At 43.7% G+C, this 19,116-nt stretch overlaps 1 protein-coding gene across 1 annotated transcript in view; it reads left to right on the top strand.

The window, feature by feature from the left end:
- Positions 1–14,298, top strand: part of INPP5A (inositol polyphosphate-5-phosphatase A) — a 253,129-nt gene extending 238,831 nt beyond the window's left edge. Inside the window, 4 exon segments of the mRNA XM_086616504.1 lie at positions 7,908–8,019; positions 12,234–12,302; positions 13,801–13,878; positions 13,880–14,298. Coding sequence (XP_086472630.1) covers positions 7,908–8,019; positions 12,234–12,302; positions 13,801–13,878; positions 13,880–14,116 — 496 coding nt within the window. The 3' untranslated portion in view covers positions 14,117–14,298.
- Positions 14,299–19,116: the final 4,818 nt, after the last annotated feature.

The following is a 19,116-nucleotide window of genomic DNA, read 5'->3' as shown; positions in this document are numbered from 1 at the left end:
TGTCTTTTCCTCCAAAACAATTACAATTTAATCATTAAAATGGTTTTCAGATAGATCTTATCCCCATTTCTGTCCTCGCATTAAACCAGTACTGCTCTCACCATCATTCTCAATTAATTTCTGAATTAAAATAGGGTGTTTCTTTAATTTGCGAGGAACTGGATAGAATTACCCAAGTAAGCCATTCTGTTAAGGAATTGTGGCAAAGGGAAAAAGAGAGGAACATCAATGAAGTAAAGTTTCAAGGACTGAATATTATTGTATGCCAAGTGTAAGGTGAGGATTACAGACCGTGCTGCAAGCAGAAAGTAAAGCAAATTCTAAACAGATTATGATCTTTGCTGTTAACCAGGCCCTTCATTGTGTTCTTGTCTGAAAGTGCTGTTGAAAAGCCTGGTAGTTTGGCACCGGAACCCTGTCCCACCTGTTGCCTCAGTTTGGCAGTAATTTTTTTCCGGTGTGAGAATTTGTACATTATAGCCCAAAAGTAACTTACTCTAAACCAGGCACGTTCCCAGAGAAGACGTTTAGCTCAGTCGCAGTCATACACAGTAATACCGCGCAGACGGACGGCGGGACACTGCCAGCGCTGGCACGTGTTCGCGTTACTGCCGGGGTTTAGCTGTAGGATGTTCGGAATCAGCGAGGGGAGGCTTCCTCTATGGGGAGCATTCTGGGCAGAAGGTAAAGGGCCAGTTGTTGCTCTCTGAAAAAAGAAAGGGACTCTGGGTGTCTTTTTTTTTTAACTGGAGAAGTTCCAGAGTTACACCGGTGATACAGAAATGTTAACTGTGAAGCATATTATAGACAGGTGTTTTCCAAATAAGTATATTAAGCCAAACAGCAATATGCCTGACATAAATCCATAAAAAAGATTCAGAGAAGAACATCGTGTCGTTAACCGTCCTGGTTTGTGTTGTGCCCGGAGTTGTGGCCCGAGCCCTGTTTACCCTTCCTGCCCCTTGCTGCTGGATCGCCCGGGTGACCCCCCTTTTATTGTCACCTTCGACTCTGATGGTCGGAGTGATCACCATGGTGTTAGTGTAGCCTTTGCAGGTAGCAGCTGTTTAACGCGTTGTGCTTCAACTGCTGTGTTTGCAGGACGCTGTTTACCCTCCTGATTTGGCTTAAGGGAGATGCTGTCATGGCCCGTTAGCTCGGCAGAGCATCACCAAGGCTTAGGAGTATTTTGGAGTATGTGAAGCAGCCAATTTAACTCAAACAGCAATGTGTCTTATTGCTTAACTTTAACTATCTGCTGCCTAAGATGAGTGTATGAAGATAAATTATATGGGGTCATTTGTTAGGAAGAGAACTAGGGAACCCAAATCTGCCTGTCAGATTCAGGGAAATACGAAATGGTAATTCAATTTGGAGAAAGCAACTAATACAATCTGGAAGCTGAAAAAAATTATATGCAATGACATACTTTGATTGGTCGAATGACATTTTATTGAAACCACACTCGTGTACCAGCTCACACTAATGCTGAGTTGGGACCTTGTCAATTAGAAATATCAAAATATTTCTATGTATATCTTTGGCCTTACAGCTTTTGAAGCACCCAAAGCTTGAACAGGCAGCCTGCGTTCACTGTCCTTGCTTCTGGTAAAAGCATCTTAGACAATCTGAAAGTGTGTCAGAGCTAAAGGTAAAGTAGTCCAACATTTTCAATCATAGAATCATGGAACACCAGGTTAGAAGGGACCTCAAGGATCATCTGGTCCAACCTTTCTTGGCAAAAGCACGGTCTAGACAAGATGGCCCAGCACCCTGTCCAGCTGACCTTAAATGTGCCCAATGCTGGGAAATCCACCACTTCCCAGTGGAAGTGGATTTGGAAGATTATTCCAATGGCTGATTGTTCTCATGGTGAAAAATTTTCCTCTTGTGTGCAATCGGAATCTCCCCAGAAGTAATTTGTGCCCATTACCCCTCGTCTTCTCCATTTGACTCCTTGTAAAAAGGGAGTCTCCATGTTCTTTGTAGCCACCCTTCAAATACTGGAACATGGTGATAAGGTCTTCCCAAGCCGCCTTTCCTCAGGGCTGAACAGACCCCGTTCTCTCAGCCTTTCCTCATGTGGCCGGCTTCCCAGTCCTTGGATCATCTCTGTGGCCCTTCTCTGCACCCTCTCCAGCCTGTCCACAGCTTTTTTGTTTAGCAGGGACCAAAACTGAACACAGTATTCCAGATGTGGCCTGAGAAGTGCTGACTGGAGTGGGATAAAGACTTCTTTATCTCTGCTGGTGATGTCCTTCTTGATGCAACCCAGCATTCATACAAAATACGAATACAGTAAATAATTTTCTGATGAAAAGTGGTAGGGATTTTTGCCCTTTGGAAGTTCTCTCTCAGTATCATATGTAAATAGGAAGACTTAAAAGTGAGAGAAGGTTTAGTAAATGCAAGGACTCACACCTAATTCAGAAATAAAACGGACCAAATCCAAACTGTGTCTCAGCTCTTCCCATGAAGGGCTCAGTTTTCATCGATGCTTTATAATTCCATCTGATCTGAAATATTTTTTATTAGAAACAATTCAGTGATATATAATGTGGGGACAATTAATAGATGAGAACAAGTGGTCTTTGAATAGGAGGTATTTCCACTTCCTGAAACACGGTAAAGGTTGCCTAAACATCTGCATGTGAATCTAGACATAGGATGCTCAGTTTTTTAGAATGACCTTTATTGTACTAAAAAATACTACATAGCTTAATTTTTCCCCACTGTTGCCTAGTAGATATTGTTACACTTACTACAATACTACTGGAAACGTCTTGAGCATAGAAAGCAGAATCCCACCAAAGCACGTGCTCAGCAGCAGGGCGTATTCACTGTGTGCAAAATTGAGCTGGAAAGCCTGTGACAGCTTTTAAAGGTAATAACACTCCAAAGTGAATTAATTGTTTCCTGTTAGAAAGTACATTTCACCCATCTCAGTAACACATTTTATTCGTTCCTACACGAGAAAAGAGTTCATTAGGAACATTTTTCCTGACTGGAAATGATAGTTAAGGTGACATTTATATACACAGTATTGTTGGCTTGTGTTTCGAGTTAAGACACTGCTGACAGGATGGTTTATGATGTCAGAAGACTTTTCACCCTGCAGCAAGTATTTTTGTAAAGATGTCCAATCATCTTTGACAATACCTGTCAGCAGCAGTAGTGCAGTAACATTACTGACTCTCTTCAGGGTTTATTTTCCCCAAACAATTGCCAAGTAGCTCTCATCCTTATTAACTCTAATATCAGTAGTTCACTGGACAGCCTGCTCCTTTATTAACAGAATTAGTTAACAATTCCTCGAAGTGTTTGGTTAAATTTTGACAACATTGAGCATTATATTAATGATGTTGCTTTAATTAGTACCTTTTGGAAGTTTTATTCAGAAAACACACCTGACAGTAATCCTGGTTAAATAAAATGAGTGTAACTGAAACAAAAGTTTGTGAAATAAAGTGGAAAAGCAGCTAGAAGGAGCATCTTGAGAAAAAATAAACCCTGAACAACCAGAGATAAATCATACAAGCCTCTGGTGTGGATGCTCCAGCTCCAGAACTGCCTGTCTGTCCATCATCCGGAGGCGTATACAGTCGGAGTACATTTGGCATAACTCAGCTGGCTGGCATACGCAGAGAATAACAGGCTGGTTATTCAGCTAACACGGGTGGTTAAGGTCCTAAATTTCAGCTTTGCCACTGTTTTAAACAGGGCAGAAAAGTTGTTCCACGTGGAATTCCTCATTTCTCCATTTGTATTTTTAAATATATATCATATAGTGTGTGTAAAAAAAAAGTCCGTAACCGTGGTGAATACTGAAGTTAGGAAGTGTGTGCAGTCTTACCTGTCATACCTGTATGTGTTAGCCCATTTCTCTTTCAGTAGTGCCTAAAGGCCTTTATCTATTACATCATCATTTTTACATGAGCACTCACTGCTCATTCTCAAGATGACTATTTTCTGTACATTGCACAAGATTGTGATTGAGGCAGAATGCTACTGAAAGGAAAGAAAAGACACTTTCCTGTCTAGTCATGCGACTGAGAGAGCTGGTTCTCCATTTGTCACTGCCACAGTCATGCGCATCTGGGAGATACTAGAATTTTTAACTTTTGATTATTTGGTGTAGAGTCCTTGGAATTATTTTTATCAGATCTGCTTTTATCAGTTGTTTTTATCAAGCCTGTAATTGTTCATACAATTCATAGATCAGAAAACCAGTTAACTAGAATTATTAACTGAGTTTTGAATTAAGAACTGTGAGTTCCTTACTTGCCTGGAATGAGCATATTAAAAGAGGCCGAAGATGTCAGCAAAACAAAGCTATTTTAGTGCACTTGATAGTAGACCATCTTATGCTTAATGTCTTTTGGAAGATGCCTCTCACAAGAATAGTTCAGCTTTTTGCAAGCCCACAAATTTAAATTTACGTTATTCTTTAAAAGAGACTATTTATGCTTTATTTCAAAGAAGCAGGTGAGAAGTGGGGTTGAGAGGAAAGAAAAGAGGAGGTAAATCATGAAGCCACCCTACAAAGAACAAAAAGTTAATACTCCAATAGGAGTGTGTATCAGCACACTTGTCTCTTGGTTAGTCCATTGAAGTCGGTGGAAGTATTTCCCGGTTTCTTGAGTACTATCTCGAGTCTGTGCTATCTGGGCAGTTGCTGTATTGGAGGAAGAAAAATGAGTGTCGTGTCTTGCATTTTCTGAAATAGGTGCTCTCCTGTTAGTTATCCTGTTGGGCACTCTGCAGCCCTCGCAGTTCTAGGGCCAAGTATGCCAACGTCAGGAGACGTGTGTTCGCGGGGGGTGCAGGGGCACACCAAAGGCTGCCTTCTGGTGACAGATCTTGCGTGCAGGACTGAAATCGAGAGCTATTGTGCGTGGCAGTTCTGAGAGGCTTTGGGTGTCTTCCTTGTGTCTTTGGTTTTTGCAACATCTTTCTGCTACAGCAGCACTAGAATCATCAGCCTGGCTTGCCGAAATGCTTATGCATCTGATTGTCTTCTCTTTCCACTGCTGCAATTGATGGGTTTTAAATCCCATCAGCTGATGGGAAGGCATCTGAACAAAGTACCACCATGTAAGACACCTGAGTATCCGTAGGGGAGAAAACTCTTATAAATGCTCCAACCAAGTAAAAGCTTCAGAGTTCACAAGAAGATGATTCAATTCTGGAAGCACTCACACTATTTTCATTCCACTGTTCATTTAACTATGGAACAGGATGATGGAGATAACTACTGGAGTGTATGTTGTTTGAAAAGTTTATTCTGGAATAGTATACCTTCAGCAGTATGTTTCATGAAAATTTCTTCAGTGACAGTCTTATTCCAGAAACTACTAACAGAGCTTTTATTTGCAAAAATCTGTTTACGATAAATGGCATATAATAAACAAAACTATACTGTCTGCAAAACCTGTTCAGTCACAAAAAAGAATCCCTCCCAGCAATTTTGAGTCATATTTAGCTATGATCACTTTTTGAGCCCATCTACAAAAGAGCTCTGCTTATTCCGAAGTATTCGTGACCCTTCTAGAGCATGAAGGAGAGCAAATAGTTCCCCTTGTTTCTGGGGGGCGTGTATAGTTGGGATTTTTAATGTCTATGTCAGCATTTCACGGAGCGTGAGACTTGCACGAGCCAAGGAGGCGGTGGTGGGGAGGGAGAAGCCTTATTCATTAGAGTGCAGCAAGACAGAATGCTCCATGTTTCTGGCCTGAAGCAGGATGCTGCCTTACAGAAAGAAGAGCTTGCCCCACTTTATTGTATTAAATTACTACCTACAGATCATTTTGTCTGGATAACTTTCACAGCATTTATTTTCCTCTCTGTCCCAGCCATTAGAAATCTGATTTGTCAAAGATATTTGTAAACTACAGTAACTTCTTGACTGGGTGATCAGTGCTAAAGACCTTGAAAAATTGGCAGAAGTTTTCACCCTGTGGAAACGTTAAGATCAATAAAGCAAATTGATAAATACCATTTCACAGAATATAGGCTCTGGGATGAAATGCTGTAACACATAGCAGTAACAGATCATTCCAGGTACGGAACATCATACTTTAAAAGCCATCCAGTTAATGCCGTAAAAGGAAGGATTATGTGAAATGCGATTGATTCCTACACCTTATGTCATAAAAAGTAGCTTCAGTTATGTGAGGTTCTTCAGTAACTAAAGTAAGAGGTTACCAGAAAAAGTCAACCCTTAAACTGAAACAAAGAGCTTCTACTACCAATAGTATTACATCACCAAAATATTTCGCAGACACTCAGAAATAAGCTGTACTTCTGTATGCCAGTGAAGCAGCAAATTGAATTCTCATAATATGTTTTGAAAATGAGTCTTGTTAGGTTTGATGAGGTGGAAAAGGTACTGAGATCACTGGTTTGTTCCAATACGTTCAGTACGCTTTTCTTGGATGTTTGCCATGGCTAATCTTTTTAATGGCCGTGTAGCTTGTAAACCCATTTGGTAGAAAGCTATACGTCTCTGTTTCAGAGTATCACACCAAGTAGGGTGGTAAATAAGTTTCTCTTCAAGCATGCAAACCTTTTTGTTACAATACCAGAAATTTTATTTTAACACAGATATCAGGCAAACCGTGGTATTTCCTTTATGAATTCAGTGATGAGCAGAATAAATTGCAAATGTCATTTTAAATCCACCCAAACATACATGTGTAGATAATATGCACCAGCCTTATGGTTTTTGTTTAAAGACATTTATCAAGGACAAACTTCAGTTCATTCAGGCCCAATATTCAATAAATTGAGCCTGTCACAAGCCCTCTGGATTTCTCTAAAGCCCCTCTTTGGCTGCTTACCCATGCCACTTTGGAAACGGTCTGGGAAAACAGTGAGCCTTGCAGCATGATAAGCCATCATCAAATTCAAAGTTCTATCATATTAAACTCGTGAGAACATTTGGATAAAACAAGGAAAACTTTGGCCTCAGCCTCCTGACAGTTGAAGCAGAGGTTGCCACTTCGGGTGCTTTAGATCGTTTCAGCCTGTGGGCCCACACAGGCAAGTTGAGTTAACTTATTTTAGGCTGTTCTGTAGGTTAAAATAAACAGTTTCTGTTGCCTTTTACAGCTAAGTTAGAATGCACTGGAGATCCCATAGCACATTTATAATGACCCCACAGCATAACTACCATTTGATCAGCTTCTATTCCAGATGTCTTTACAAAATAATTTACTTTCTGTTACCACAATTTCATATAAAGGTACAGAATCCTATGTAGTCAGCATCATTTTCCTTAAACCACATTCCTAATTCGTTAGGTCTGAAGAAATCCTCTGAAAAGCCTGCTTTCTTGTCATATCTTCTGCCAGCTTTAGAGGATTCATACAGGTGGGGTTTCTGTACAGCTGAGAGATCCCGGTGCTCTCAACGCTATTTTCTGTTGAATTATTCCTGGATAGCTCTCCTTGAGAGAATCCTGCAAAGGAATCCCATTAAATGAACCCTTTTTTTTCCCTAGATTTCCTTTTTCATCTTCTGCTTATTCATTTTCCATAGTCATAGCCAACAGCCTACTCTGTACTGGAGTTGTTGGTGAATGGGTTTTCCTACTTCCACACAGATAAATAGTCTGCTGTCTTCAAACACCCTCACATGCGAAAAAGCAAGGCAGGAGGTGAGAGTTTTGAAACTGTGTGTGTCTTAACATGTTGGCCTAGAGTAGGATTGTAGATACGAGAAGAGAAATAGAGAAAGAGCACGTGAGAAAGAAAGGAGGAGGAGAAAAGCAAGGTACAAGTATGAGAGATGTCTAAAAGAGCTGCTTTTTGCCAGTTGAATTTTTAAATAGCGTGGTCATTTGAGGCAGAGCTTTCAGGCTGCTTTGCAAAAACTTGCTGAGGGTTGTGATTGTGATTTGTTTGCAGTTACCCGTACAGCGAGGACTCTAGCCAGGGAAAGCAGTACATGAATACGAGATGTCCAGCCTGGTGCGACAGAATCCTGATGTCCCACTCAGCCAAGGAGCTCATTCTGAAAGTAAGTACAGGCTTGCAGCCACCCTGCTGCCTCCGCGTTGGGGTTATCTTCAACCAAGCAGGCAGGGCTGGTACACCTCTGCTTCTCCTTGCATTCTCAGCTGCCTGTCGCAAACACTTGCCAAGCCGGAGACGGCACCCCATGGCAATAATAAACCGTTACACCTCCAGTGCTTTCCACCTGAGAACGTGGATTGGTCGCCGTTAACCCGGTAGCAGTTACCAAAGCACGAGCTTTCACACATGCTTCTTTTGGTATCTGGGCTGCCAACACTGGCTGCCCGTCGTGTCTCCTGTGCTGCTAGAACCCCCCGTCAGTCGCGCCGTCCAGCCCACGCTGCGGTGACGTACGTAACAGCGCTGCCCGTGCTGAGCCATCAGCACCGATGCAGGCTGGAGTAACGCGGAGCGGCTGCTGGCTGAGGAGTAACGCTGTTGAAAGAAGAACCTGTAGAGCAGTGGCTCGAGGTATCTGAGTTACAAGCGTGTAGGTTCAGGTTCCCCGTGTTGCTGATGGTGAGAACTGGATTTCCCAAGAATTTGTCAGATCCTAGAGGGGCCAGATCTCCTATTGCTGTTCGCAGAACGAAGAGAGTCTCCAGCAGGTAGGCTTCTAACCTTGGTACACCAATTAAGTGCCTACATTTAGACATTTCAGTAGAGCTTTAAAAACACAGTTGTGCAGCATTTTTAGAACATATGGTTCCTCTTGGGATTTTAGTGTATAGAGGTAAGGTAAACTTAGTGATGCTCCATCCAAGGTTGAATGACCTAAGTATAGTTCAGGAGCCTCCCCATTTTCCTTTTCTCTCATTTTCTCTCTCTCCTGCTTTCTCTGCTCTGCTCCCCTTTCCTTGGAAACACGGAACCAGGTCAGCTGGTTACATGTGCCAGCTTACACTGCCTCTGTTTTTCCTGTGTGCTCGTTCATGGCAACTGGAGACCCATCCTGTTTATGCTGCCTATCAGTTGCTCTAAAGGACCAAGAACACATCAGGAGATCCGTGCATGGTGTAAGATCTCACCCATGCCTGACTGCTCCGAGCCACGTTTTTGCTGCTGTGCGAGCCATGGCCATGAGCGCGGTGCAGGAACCAACGTGCTGTGACTTTGCAGCACTGTTACATCAAGGCTGTCTTGCTGACCAGACTCTTTCGACTGTCTCATACACAGCAGACTTACCAAACCCAAAACTGCCCAAAGGCACGTGTCTGTCTGTATGTTCCTGTACAACTAATGCAGTTTAATGGGAGTGAATTGCAGAAAATAATCTTTGCAAATAAATCCCTATTCTGCAGCCTCGTGGCTTTTTTTTTCCTGTTTAAATTTATGAAACTCTTGAAACTTGCTCTCCTGAAGCTTAAAACCTTGTTTCTCTCATCAGGGTTGTTTGTCTCATGATTAGACTGTTTGCTTTGCAGTGTATAACTCACTGAAAGGCTGAGAACATTTTTTCCATAGCTACTTAAATTTCAATTTGATGTACTTCCTTCCTCACACATTTTAATGTGTAAGAAGTGTCTGCACAATGTCTTGACGTTTTGCCCAAAATTTTAGACAATGCATATACTGCAGTATTTAATTAAAAAAAATGTGACCCCAAGAGGAATACAGGCTTTATAGCAAAACAGTAGTGTCAAAATCAGTGTTATTTATCTGCTTATACAGATACACCCTATGAAAAAGTGAGACTTTACCCAAAATATCACAGATAGTACTTGGCGCCCAAGAAATTCCTAAAGAACAAAGGATTAAAACCATGGAAAGAGTGGCCAATGAGGCAAGATTTTTTTTTTTTTAAGCTATGAATAAAGAGATAGAAGTGTACACAAAGGCTTGAACAGTGTAAACAGTACAGAGGGAAAGAATTCTTTCAGATTATCTAGGGGGGTATAACTTGGATATAATGGGAGAAGATTAAACAAAGGAAAACAAATTTAGAGCATTAAAGAAAATTGTAACTGTGAGGTCACTTAGCCCAATTCTTAGTCTCCATGGAACAGAAACCCAGTCAGCTGGAGCATTCAAAGCTTAGATTTAAAAAACGCGTATAATTTTGTCTCTGCAGTTTTGCATTTGCAAATTACGAGCATGGAGTTTGGGACATCTCCAGGAACGTGTATGTGAAATTACAGATGTAGGTGAGGCCAGACTGGCATGGTTGTTCAGCGCAGTTGAGTCTGTACCAGTGAAGGAGTCCGAGTAGCCAGCTCAAAACCACACTGTAATTCGGGCCCATAAAACATAATGAAAATATTCGGTGGAGAAGAATGCTGAACTGAAAGAAGAAAGGGCAAAATGGCCTTACAAGTTTTTGTGGTTCCACAGGAAGCAGTGTTTGCCTTGCCACTCAGAATTTATTCCATTGCGGAAACTTACACTTTGAAGCTTTAAAAGGAACTGCGAAGAAAGCAAAAGCAAATTTTAATTCACTGATTACACTGTAACAAATCCTTAAAATATAAATGTATATGACTTTTTAAAGAATTTTTGGTTGTAACTAGCTATTGAATATTCTTACGCAGGTAATTATTTTGCTGTATTAATTTATTTTTCTGTCTTAGCAAATCTATATTTCACTTCAAACAAAAATTGTAGTAAATCTGCATTTCAATCCCATCTAAAAAAAGGATAGTGTGCACAAATTGCCACACTGTACAGTGTGCTCAGCTACGCAGTAGGCATTACAGATTGTACAGACATGGGGCTGTAAACAGCTTTCATGCAACATCATCTATCATGCTACGGTCGGTTACCTCACCATCATGTTATTTTATGCTTCCTGAGCCCTAAAACACCAAAGGTTGCCCACTGCTGGGGAGCTGCGTTGATGTCTGATAGCATGAAGTAATGAATGCTCAGCCAAGTGTATATTGTTTCTGCTTGTGCACCACTGTAATTTGTTTATCTGTCTAAAGATTATGCAGTTGAAAATCCACAATTTTATGCTGCCTTTGTAAATTATCAAGTCGCTTTTGATGAATGTATCCCCACTTCCGATGCTAGTGGCATTATGATCTTGAAATATTGGAAAGTGCTCATGCATACAATGCAGAAGGTTATGTTTTTATATTTTTGGCAGACAACCGTGCCGTAAAGTAAATCTGACCTTAAGCTTCCTTACTGCATTAAAGATAATTCAGTTTTAACTTTATAGTCCTAAATGCTACTGTTTATATAAAGTTATTGCCCAGTCAAACTTGACTGATTACAGATGAGAAAGTCTCGACTGTTTCATACAAAATAAATTAGTACTGCCAACTAGTTTAAAGCACATCTATGATTGTATTGGAGACTTGGGAGTGTGCAGATTGCAGATTTAATTATCTTATAGGAATTGTTTAGCATAATAGGAAATGGTCTTTTGCGGCAATGTATTTGTATTTATTGCTGAAGTACGGTGCTAGGGAATCGAAACGGATTCTCAAAATCACGTTTATTGCAAATGGCAGAAAGACGAGTACGTCGTATTATTCATTAAGCTGCAAATGCTAAAGAAGTCAGTGTATCAGGATAAAGTTCAACATGGAACAAAATGAAAGCAATTCATAATGGAGACTGAAGGAACGTCATCTTTCATTTGCTGATTTTCTTAAAGTCCCTTAATGCTTTTTTTCACATTAAGAAATGTATGTCATAGACATGGTTGAAGATTATACTCATAAACTGTAAATAATCCATTCATCTCTCTAAACATTTAAAATCACCTATATGATGAAATCAAATGCTCTTATAAGGCAACGTGGATTGCATTTAATTAGAACACCACCACATATTACACCTAATTCAACAGAAATTGTGTGGTGTTCTTAAAATAGGACTGGCCAAATGTGCTAGCTGCATTTCGCTGGCAAAAGGTTGGAGTACAATCACGACTGAGTCATTCATTTCATCTGTTCAAGAGCTACTCACTAAAATTTCTTGAGGTCGAGAAGCCAGGAGTGGATGGCCGTGATTTCATGAGTTATTTTATGTGGACAAATTGCACAAATTACTGCAAGCAGTACTGGACATAAAAAAACCATTCTGCATGGTCTTTCTCTGGAGAAGCCAAGCAAAGACGTGTTAATATCACTTCCTTCCGAAACTGGTTTGAACTATTTACATAAATTATTTCCCTGTTTCTGTCTGTTTCTGTAATCTCGAGAATACTTGAACTGACTAGTGTTTTGCTGTGTTCATTGGGTTTTTTTGTTTTTGTTTTTTTTTAACTAGTCAGAAAATGATGAGAAGATAGTAATATATGACCACATTGGGCCAAATGTCTGCATGGGGGATCACAAGGTAATTATATCAAACATTTTAGTATTGTATCTTCTAAGTCTTTTTTATTAGGAAGGAGAATGCATGCACTAGTTTCTGTTAATTTTATGTTTAAGTCAAGTATATCTCTCTCCTATTTTTAATTTAAAGCCTCTAAAATGTTTTAAAGTTGAACTCAACTGAAATCAGCCAGTATATTAGAGTAGATACGTGTATGAAATCAAATAAAGAACAGGATCATGTGCACTGGAATGAAAGCACGATACAGTTCAAAATAAAGAGGAGCAACTGCCTGTGCACTGAACGACTATTCTTGTAGAACAAAAATATTTTCCCTGGGTTATCAAAATTGCTTCCAAAACATAGCTTCAATTAGTTTGGTGCCTAACTGCTTATTAGTAAAATAGCATATTGCAGTTCCATATTTAAGCAACAAGTGAGAAAAAGGATATAGAATTATGTAAATACAAGTTGTTAAAGTGAGGAAGGAGACATGAATTTTACAGTCTTCTCTGCCGAAGATATCAGATGGAAAGCCAAGCTAGAAATACAGCAAAGCCGAGTATTTGCTTTCTTTGAAAAAAGCTGATGGAGCAGTAGGAGGTAACCTCTGAAAGCCGATTTAAAAACTAGGTAAAATAAAAACTCAACTAGAAACTTGCAAAAACTTGTGAACTGTACACCAATGGTAATGTGTCAGTCCTAGAGACAGTGCTAAGGCTCTTGAATGATAAATCAGTGACGGGTAACGGGTGATTACATGTGTGTACACATGTATACACGTAAATCCAAATTCACACATATATACCTATATTTACTTTCACAGTCAGAGTTCTTGTGAGACAGAATATTGTTTTTCTAAGGAAGAACGCACTTAAGATATTTGGTCCAGAATCATCCAAGTGGGGTTTTAAAATACAGACGTTTACAAACTTCTTCAGTAAAATGAAGAGTTCACTGTGTCAGCAGCTGAAGGGTGCTGGTTCAGAAACAGGAATTTTTGTTTCCTTTGTCACCAGTGTACTTAACATTAACTTTTTTACCATGGCACTGTCAGTGGAGCTAATTCTGTGATAAAAGGGAGTTGTGTATGCGACCCAGTCCTCTTCCCACAGAAGTCAGTGGCAAATTTTCCCTTAGATTTCAATAGGAGCAGAGATCAGTAAGGAGATGATGTAGTTCTCTTGTGCATTTTGTAGTTAGATTAATCCGAAAAATTATTGCACCATTTTGCTTCCAGTCATAGAGGAATTTTTGTTGTGTTTACTGCTGACTGAAAAAAAAAAAAAAGTTTATATTTCAAATGTGTAACTTCTATTTTTCCCTAACTTGCTGCAGCCTGTGTTCCTGTCCTTTCGAATAGCTGCTGGGGCAGGTAAACCTATTGCAAATGTGCACAAGTGTTGTGTCGTGCAGTGATGTGGTGGTAAATATCATTTTTTTCCTTTACGTTTATATTTTCTACATCATTTCCCCTGTGTTTATTTTTCTTTTTAAAAAAATGCCAATTCTGCAACAGGAAAAAGATGCCTACGAAATGAGAAGATTTTCCGTGAAACCACACTGTAGCAAGGAGGGGAAGGAACACGCAGAATCCTGAAATACATAATCTTAACAACTGTATTGATAAATCAAGTCCCGAGTGCCACATTTTTAGACTGCTGATCGTATACTATGCTTCAGCATCTGGACTCTGTTCAAGAAAAGCCTCACATACCTCACTGTCTTGTATGTTCATGTGACATCAAGTAGAAATGTGGAATTATTTTTTATATATATGTCACGATTCTGTTGCCAAAACTCTAAATAGACAGCAGAGATGTTATGTATTTTAGATTTCACAACTTTTAATAAGTGTTTGTCGATGTGGAAGAGCTATTTCAGCATATTATAAACTTTTAAAGGTGTCATGCCTAACATTATATACCTTCACCACTTCGGGGTTTTGTACATTGGACTGTATAGATAGAGATATCGATGGTTTTAAATGGTATTTTCTTTGTTGACCAAGGCTTATGGTTTGTGTTTTAGTTTTAGTATTTTGTTTTTCATTTTTATAATTTTTTTCTCATGTTATTTACTATACTGCCATGTTACATGGTTTTTGAATCACACAGCAGCTGCTTTCTATACATACATATATATGTGTGTGTATATATATATGTATGTATGTGTATATATACACAGATATATAAATAATTTATAAACCTGACCAAAACTTACGCTAAATATACTTTCCAATATGAATGCTTGAGAGTGCCATATCAGCAGTTAGTGTTGGAGTCCTAGCAGGTTTAGCTAAGTGTACATCAACAACCAACATTTATATAATAAATAATATATAGCAGTGCCATCCTGGATACAGATATATAGCATACTATATAGCACATATATTAGCAGTTTCACTTTGCTACTCCTATAATCCCTTCTTTCTATGTAATATTAAGGATTGAATGTGAAGTTCTTAGCTAGGTTTGGGTGTAACTTTCCAGAATTTTGTAAACTGTTTTTGTCCGTCTTTTGTTACTGTTTTATGGTGCCAAGTATTCTATATTGAAACAATAACAACATGGGAGAAGAAAATAATAGTCTGCTTCAGGTAGCAACTGTATTGGACACAGACTGTATTTCTACAGTGTTAAAAGAAAAAAAAAAAAGCCTAAGCCTGTAAATTATCCTGGTTAGTAGCTCAGTGCAGCCGACAATATAATCTCGTTATGAACATTTTTCTCCTACCACTAAATACAACATTAAAAGGTGATTAGGGAGTCTGTTGATGAAACACAAATGTATGTTTTATTGATTTAATTTAGAACACTACAGAGTTCATGGACTGCGTGATGGCATTAGATTGATGCTTGATTTTGGTATAAATCACTACCATTGAAAATGATTTGATGTCCGCTTGCAGAATGTTTTCTCAACAGTACAATCTGGGTTGATATGAAGTACTGTTGCCCAAAGGGTGTTTGCAGCTCTGTATTATTATTGTGCCACATTGCATTATAACCACACAGTAATTCTATTTAAGCGAACTCAATTCATGGTAACTTTGAAGGCCTTTAGAAATGAGTACTCCGGTTCTCAAGCAATAAAACTGATCATGGTGAATACGGCCGTGTCTGTCCCTTTAATGCGGGCATTGGGGATTACAGGGAAATTATTAAATTGTCACATTTCTTTTCAATGAGTTACCTTTTAATCTCCTGCCAATTGACGGTGTTAATTTTCACGTGAAGACCTGTATAATAGAATGCCGTTCCAGTGTTAATGAAAACACAATACAAACCGAGGAAAAGGCATTTAGGAGTTTGTATCAGGGTAAGAGCACCAATGTGCAGAGAGTAATACAACTTTGTGAGCTATTCCTGAGATGCCAGTCCCCAGCAGCTCGATAAATATGCCACCATAAACTCCTTTGTGATTATCTCTGGTTTCAGAAAAAAAAAAAAACAAACCAACTCCTGCCTTTTCAGACTGAAGCCTCATTTATGGACAAACTCACCAGAGCTATAAACTGCCAGACCATAAATAGTCCTGATCCATCCAGAGGTGCTGGTTACACAGGTGACCTGTCAAGGTAATTTGTTGAAAGAGTCTCAGATTTAACCCACAGAAATTCATGAAACGCAACTTTAGCACTTAAACAAAATCCAGAGGTGCTCTCAGGCAGGTGCGAGGGGCGCAGGGCGAGCCCGGCGGCAGGGGCATCCCAGGCGGCATTCCCGGCTGCAGGGGCATTCCCAGGCGGCATTCCCGGCTGCAGGGGCATTCCCAGGCGGCATTCCCGGCTGCAGAGCGCTGGGAAGGCCAACGAGCGGGGTTCTGCCTCCGGGAAGGGTCCGGGCTCTGCCTGACTCGCGTCTGCTGAAGCCCCTCGGAGCCCCGCGGCTGCGCTCCCGCCCCGGCACCGCCGGGCTCTGCCTTGCGGGGAGGCGGCCCCGGCCCTCCGCGGCTGGTAGCCATGTGGATGCGTTTCAAAGCCACCTTGTTCTAGAAAAGATACTCATCGCTGAATATAGATTTCCGAGTTCCTTGGGGCACATCTCATTTAAAGAAATATGGAAAGGAGCAGGTGTGAATAATCCGCCTTTCAAGTGCCTGTATTTTTTTATCCTGTCATCTTCCCTTAGGAGCCAGGAAACCGGCTCCGGTTCTCCGCTGCAGTTACAGCGTCGTGTCTCGGTATGTTCAAAGCCCAGGCGAAGATTAATTCCTAAACTTGATTTACTCCGTCTGTAACCGCAGTACAACCCGAGTGAGGTCTCGCCAACCCACCGCTTTTTTCAGCGAGTAAGAATTCGGAGGACCCCCCTCCCTTCCCCCGAAACACGGAGCTGCCCTGCCTGCAGGGCGCGGATCTGCTCAGATCTGAGCGAGATAAATCAGCGCCGGCGGAGCGCGTGGCGCGGAGTGGCGGCACCTGGATCCCGGGGGGCGGCGGCGCTCGGCGGCCGCCAGCGGCGGAGCCGGCCCGGGGGGCGGCCCCGGCCGCGCAGAGGGGCGCGCAGCGCAGCCGCGGCCGACGGACGGAGTCGGAGCCAAAACGGGAGCAGGTCCCTCGCCTCCGCGGAAACTCCGCGGCCCCTTCCCGCCGAGGGAGCCGCTCCCACGAGCGCGGTGGCCGAAGGGCGCCTGGTGGGGCCGCTGCCCCCGGCACAGGCACTGGGCGACAGCGGCACCGGCTGCGGGCCAAGCGGCGACAGGCACCGGCTCGCGTCCCCGCGCTTTCCCGGTGCGCGGTCGGCGGGCGACCCGGCGGGCCCTGAGCGCTGCGCGGGCCGCGCAAGGGGCCGGCCGGGGCCGCAGCTCCTGCTCCCCGGCGCCCGGCCCCGCCGGGCCGACGAACGGCGGCGGGCCGGCCGCATCCGTGCTCGGTGCGGGGAGCCCGGGAGCGCCAGCCGGGCCCGGCGGTGCGGAGGGGGGATTCAGGGCGGCGCAGCTGCGGTGCGTGAGGCGCCGGGCCTCGCAGCTGCCCGGAGCGCCGTAACCGCCCCACCTGCCCCCGCACCGCCGCTCCGCGTCGGGGGTCGCTGCCCTCCGCCGGCTGCCGGGCAAGCGAAGCAGGGCCGGCCCGCAGTGCGGCCGTTGCGCTTGCTGAGGCTGCGAAGCAGTAGCTAAGACACGGAAAGAAAAGAATGTCTCATTCATTTAAAAAAAAAAAAAAAAGGCACCCGGACAACGAAGCTGGCTTACACCCATCAGGCCTCGAATGTGCCCGAGAGAAGAAAAGTAGAGCCTTGGGCAGCTGCGAGGCATCTCAACGGCTGCTTAATTACCTGGGTCTCGTTATGAGCAGGTCGTAAACACAAGCTGCAGGTGCCGGGACGCTGCTGCTGCGTGCGCGGGCCGAGGCTCACGTTCCCGGGAGGTACGGCTCGTAGAGCTCCACGGGTTCACCGTCGGGTTTTTTGTAGCGGCCCATGCCCGGGCAGCGCAGTGGGACGTGTCCCAGGCCCTACATCCCCCCACCCCGGAGCAGGTCACATAACCTGCCATTTGGTGAAGGCACAGGAGCGGTCTCGGGCCCTGCACGCGGTTTGAGGCTCCGCGTTCCGCCCGTGTCCCTCTCCTTTTCCAGGGGCGGGGGGCCCAGCTCGCGGGCGTCCGTGGGGCAGCGAGCCCGGCTCCCGGCGGTGCTGTCGGGGCGAGCCGTTCCCCGCCCGCACGCAGGGCCCGGGACGCGGGAGTCTCCCGGCTCAGCCCCCGGCCGCAGCCGGCCGGCGCCGCCGCCGCAGCGCCTTTTTCCGCTGGCGGAGCGGCGGGGCCGGGGCCGCGGACCCCGAGCCTGCGGCCCGGCGGGGCGGTTGCGGCGGCGCCGGCCGGCCCGGGCCGCCCGCAGCGGAAGACGGTGCGTGCCCAGCCGGGCCCGGGCGGGGCGCACCGCGGCCCGACCTCGCGGCGCCGCCGCGCCCGCCGCGACCCCCGCGGAACCGGGGACACGCTCGGGGCGAGGCGAGGGCAGGCGCCGGCCGAGCGTCCCCGGCGAGCGCATCGCGCAAGAGCGGCTCTAAAAATTAGGGCCCCTGGAGAAGCGAAGCGACAGCCAGAAACTACGCGGCAACAGGTACGGTGAACCCCACGGCCTGCGCGCCCCTTCCCCGTGTTCTCCTGGCCAAATGCCGCGGAGCGGAGGCGAAGCCTCCCCCAGCTCGGCACCGGTGTCCCGGCCGCTCCCCGGGGCTTAGCAGGACGGGGAACCGAAAACGAGTAACACGGGAAGAAACTCGCTAAAGCAGCTTGTTAAATAATTTATTGATTTATACAAAGTCTTTCCAACCCGTGTGGAGACATTATTTCAACCCAATGTAAAATCAAGCGTCCATTTTTCTCTCGTGGTTTTTGGGGTTGTTTTCTCTTTAGATATTATGAAGCATAAAATCCGGAGGCAGGAGAAATCAAACCGCCAAAACACTGAATAGAGGGAGGGAGTGAAAGAAAACAGCCGTTTTTACACTAGAAATATACATCACAAAATCTTAAATTTCCTATATACAAAGTGGCTGAGCTTGGATTTGGCGACTCATACAAAATGTAACAAAATCTGATTGTTAGGAGCAGGAAATCGGCAAGGAGGCTAAAAGAAAGAGGGGCAAACCTTAAAGGGACACACAATAAAAACCAAATAGTTGGAAAAATTCCTCTGAAATTTACATCGATGAGAAGGAAAATAATTTCATAACTTATTCTGTAAAAAATATATACATTTCCATACATCTTAGGCTGTACAACACACCACTTTAAACATCCAGTTAAAATTTGTCTCCGTCACGGCGCCGACCGCGGCACCTCACCGGGCGGCGAGCGCCCGGGGCAGCCGTCGGTGCCCGCGCCC

This window comes from Tauraco erythrolophus, chromosome 9 (genome assembly GCF_009769465.1).
Source record: "Tauraco erythrolophus isolate bTauEry1 chromosome 9, bTauEry1.pri, whole genome shotgun sequence".
NCBI classification, from domain to species: domain Eukaryota; kingdom Metazoa; phylum Chordata; class Aves; order Musophagiformes; family Musophagidae; genus Tauraco; species Tauraco erythrolophus.
Note: the sequence above shows the minus strand (reverse complement) of the source record. Positions and strands in the feature narration are given on the sequence as shown.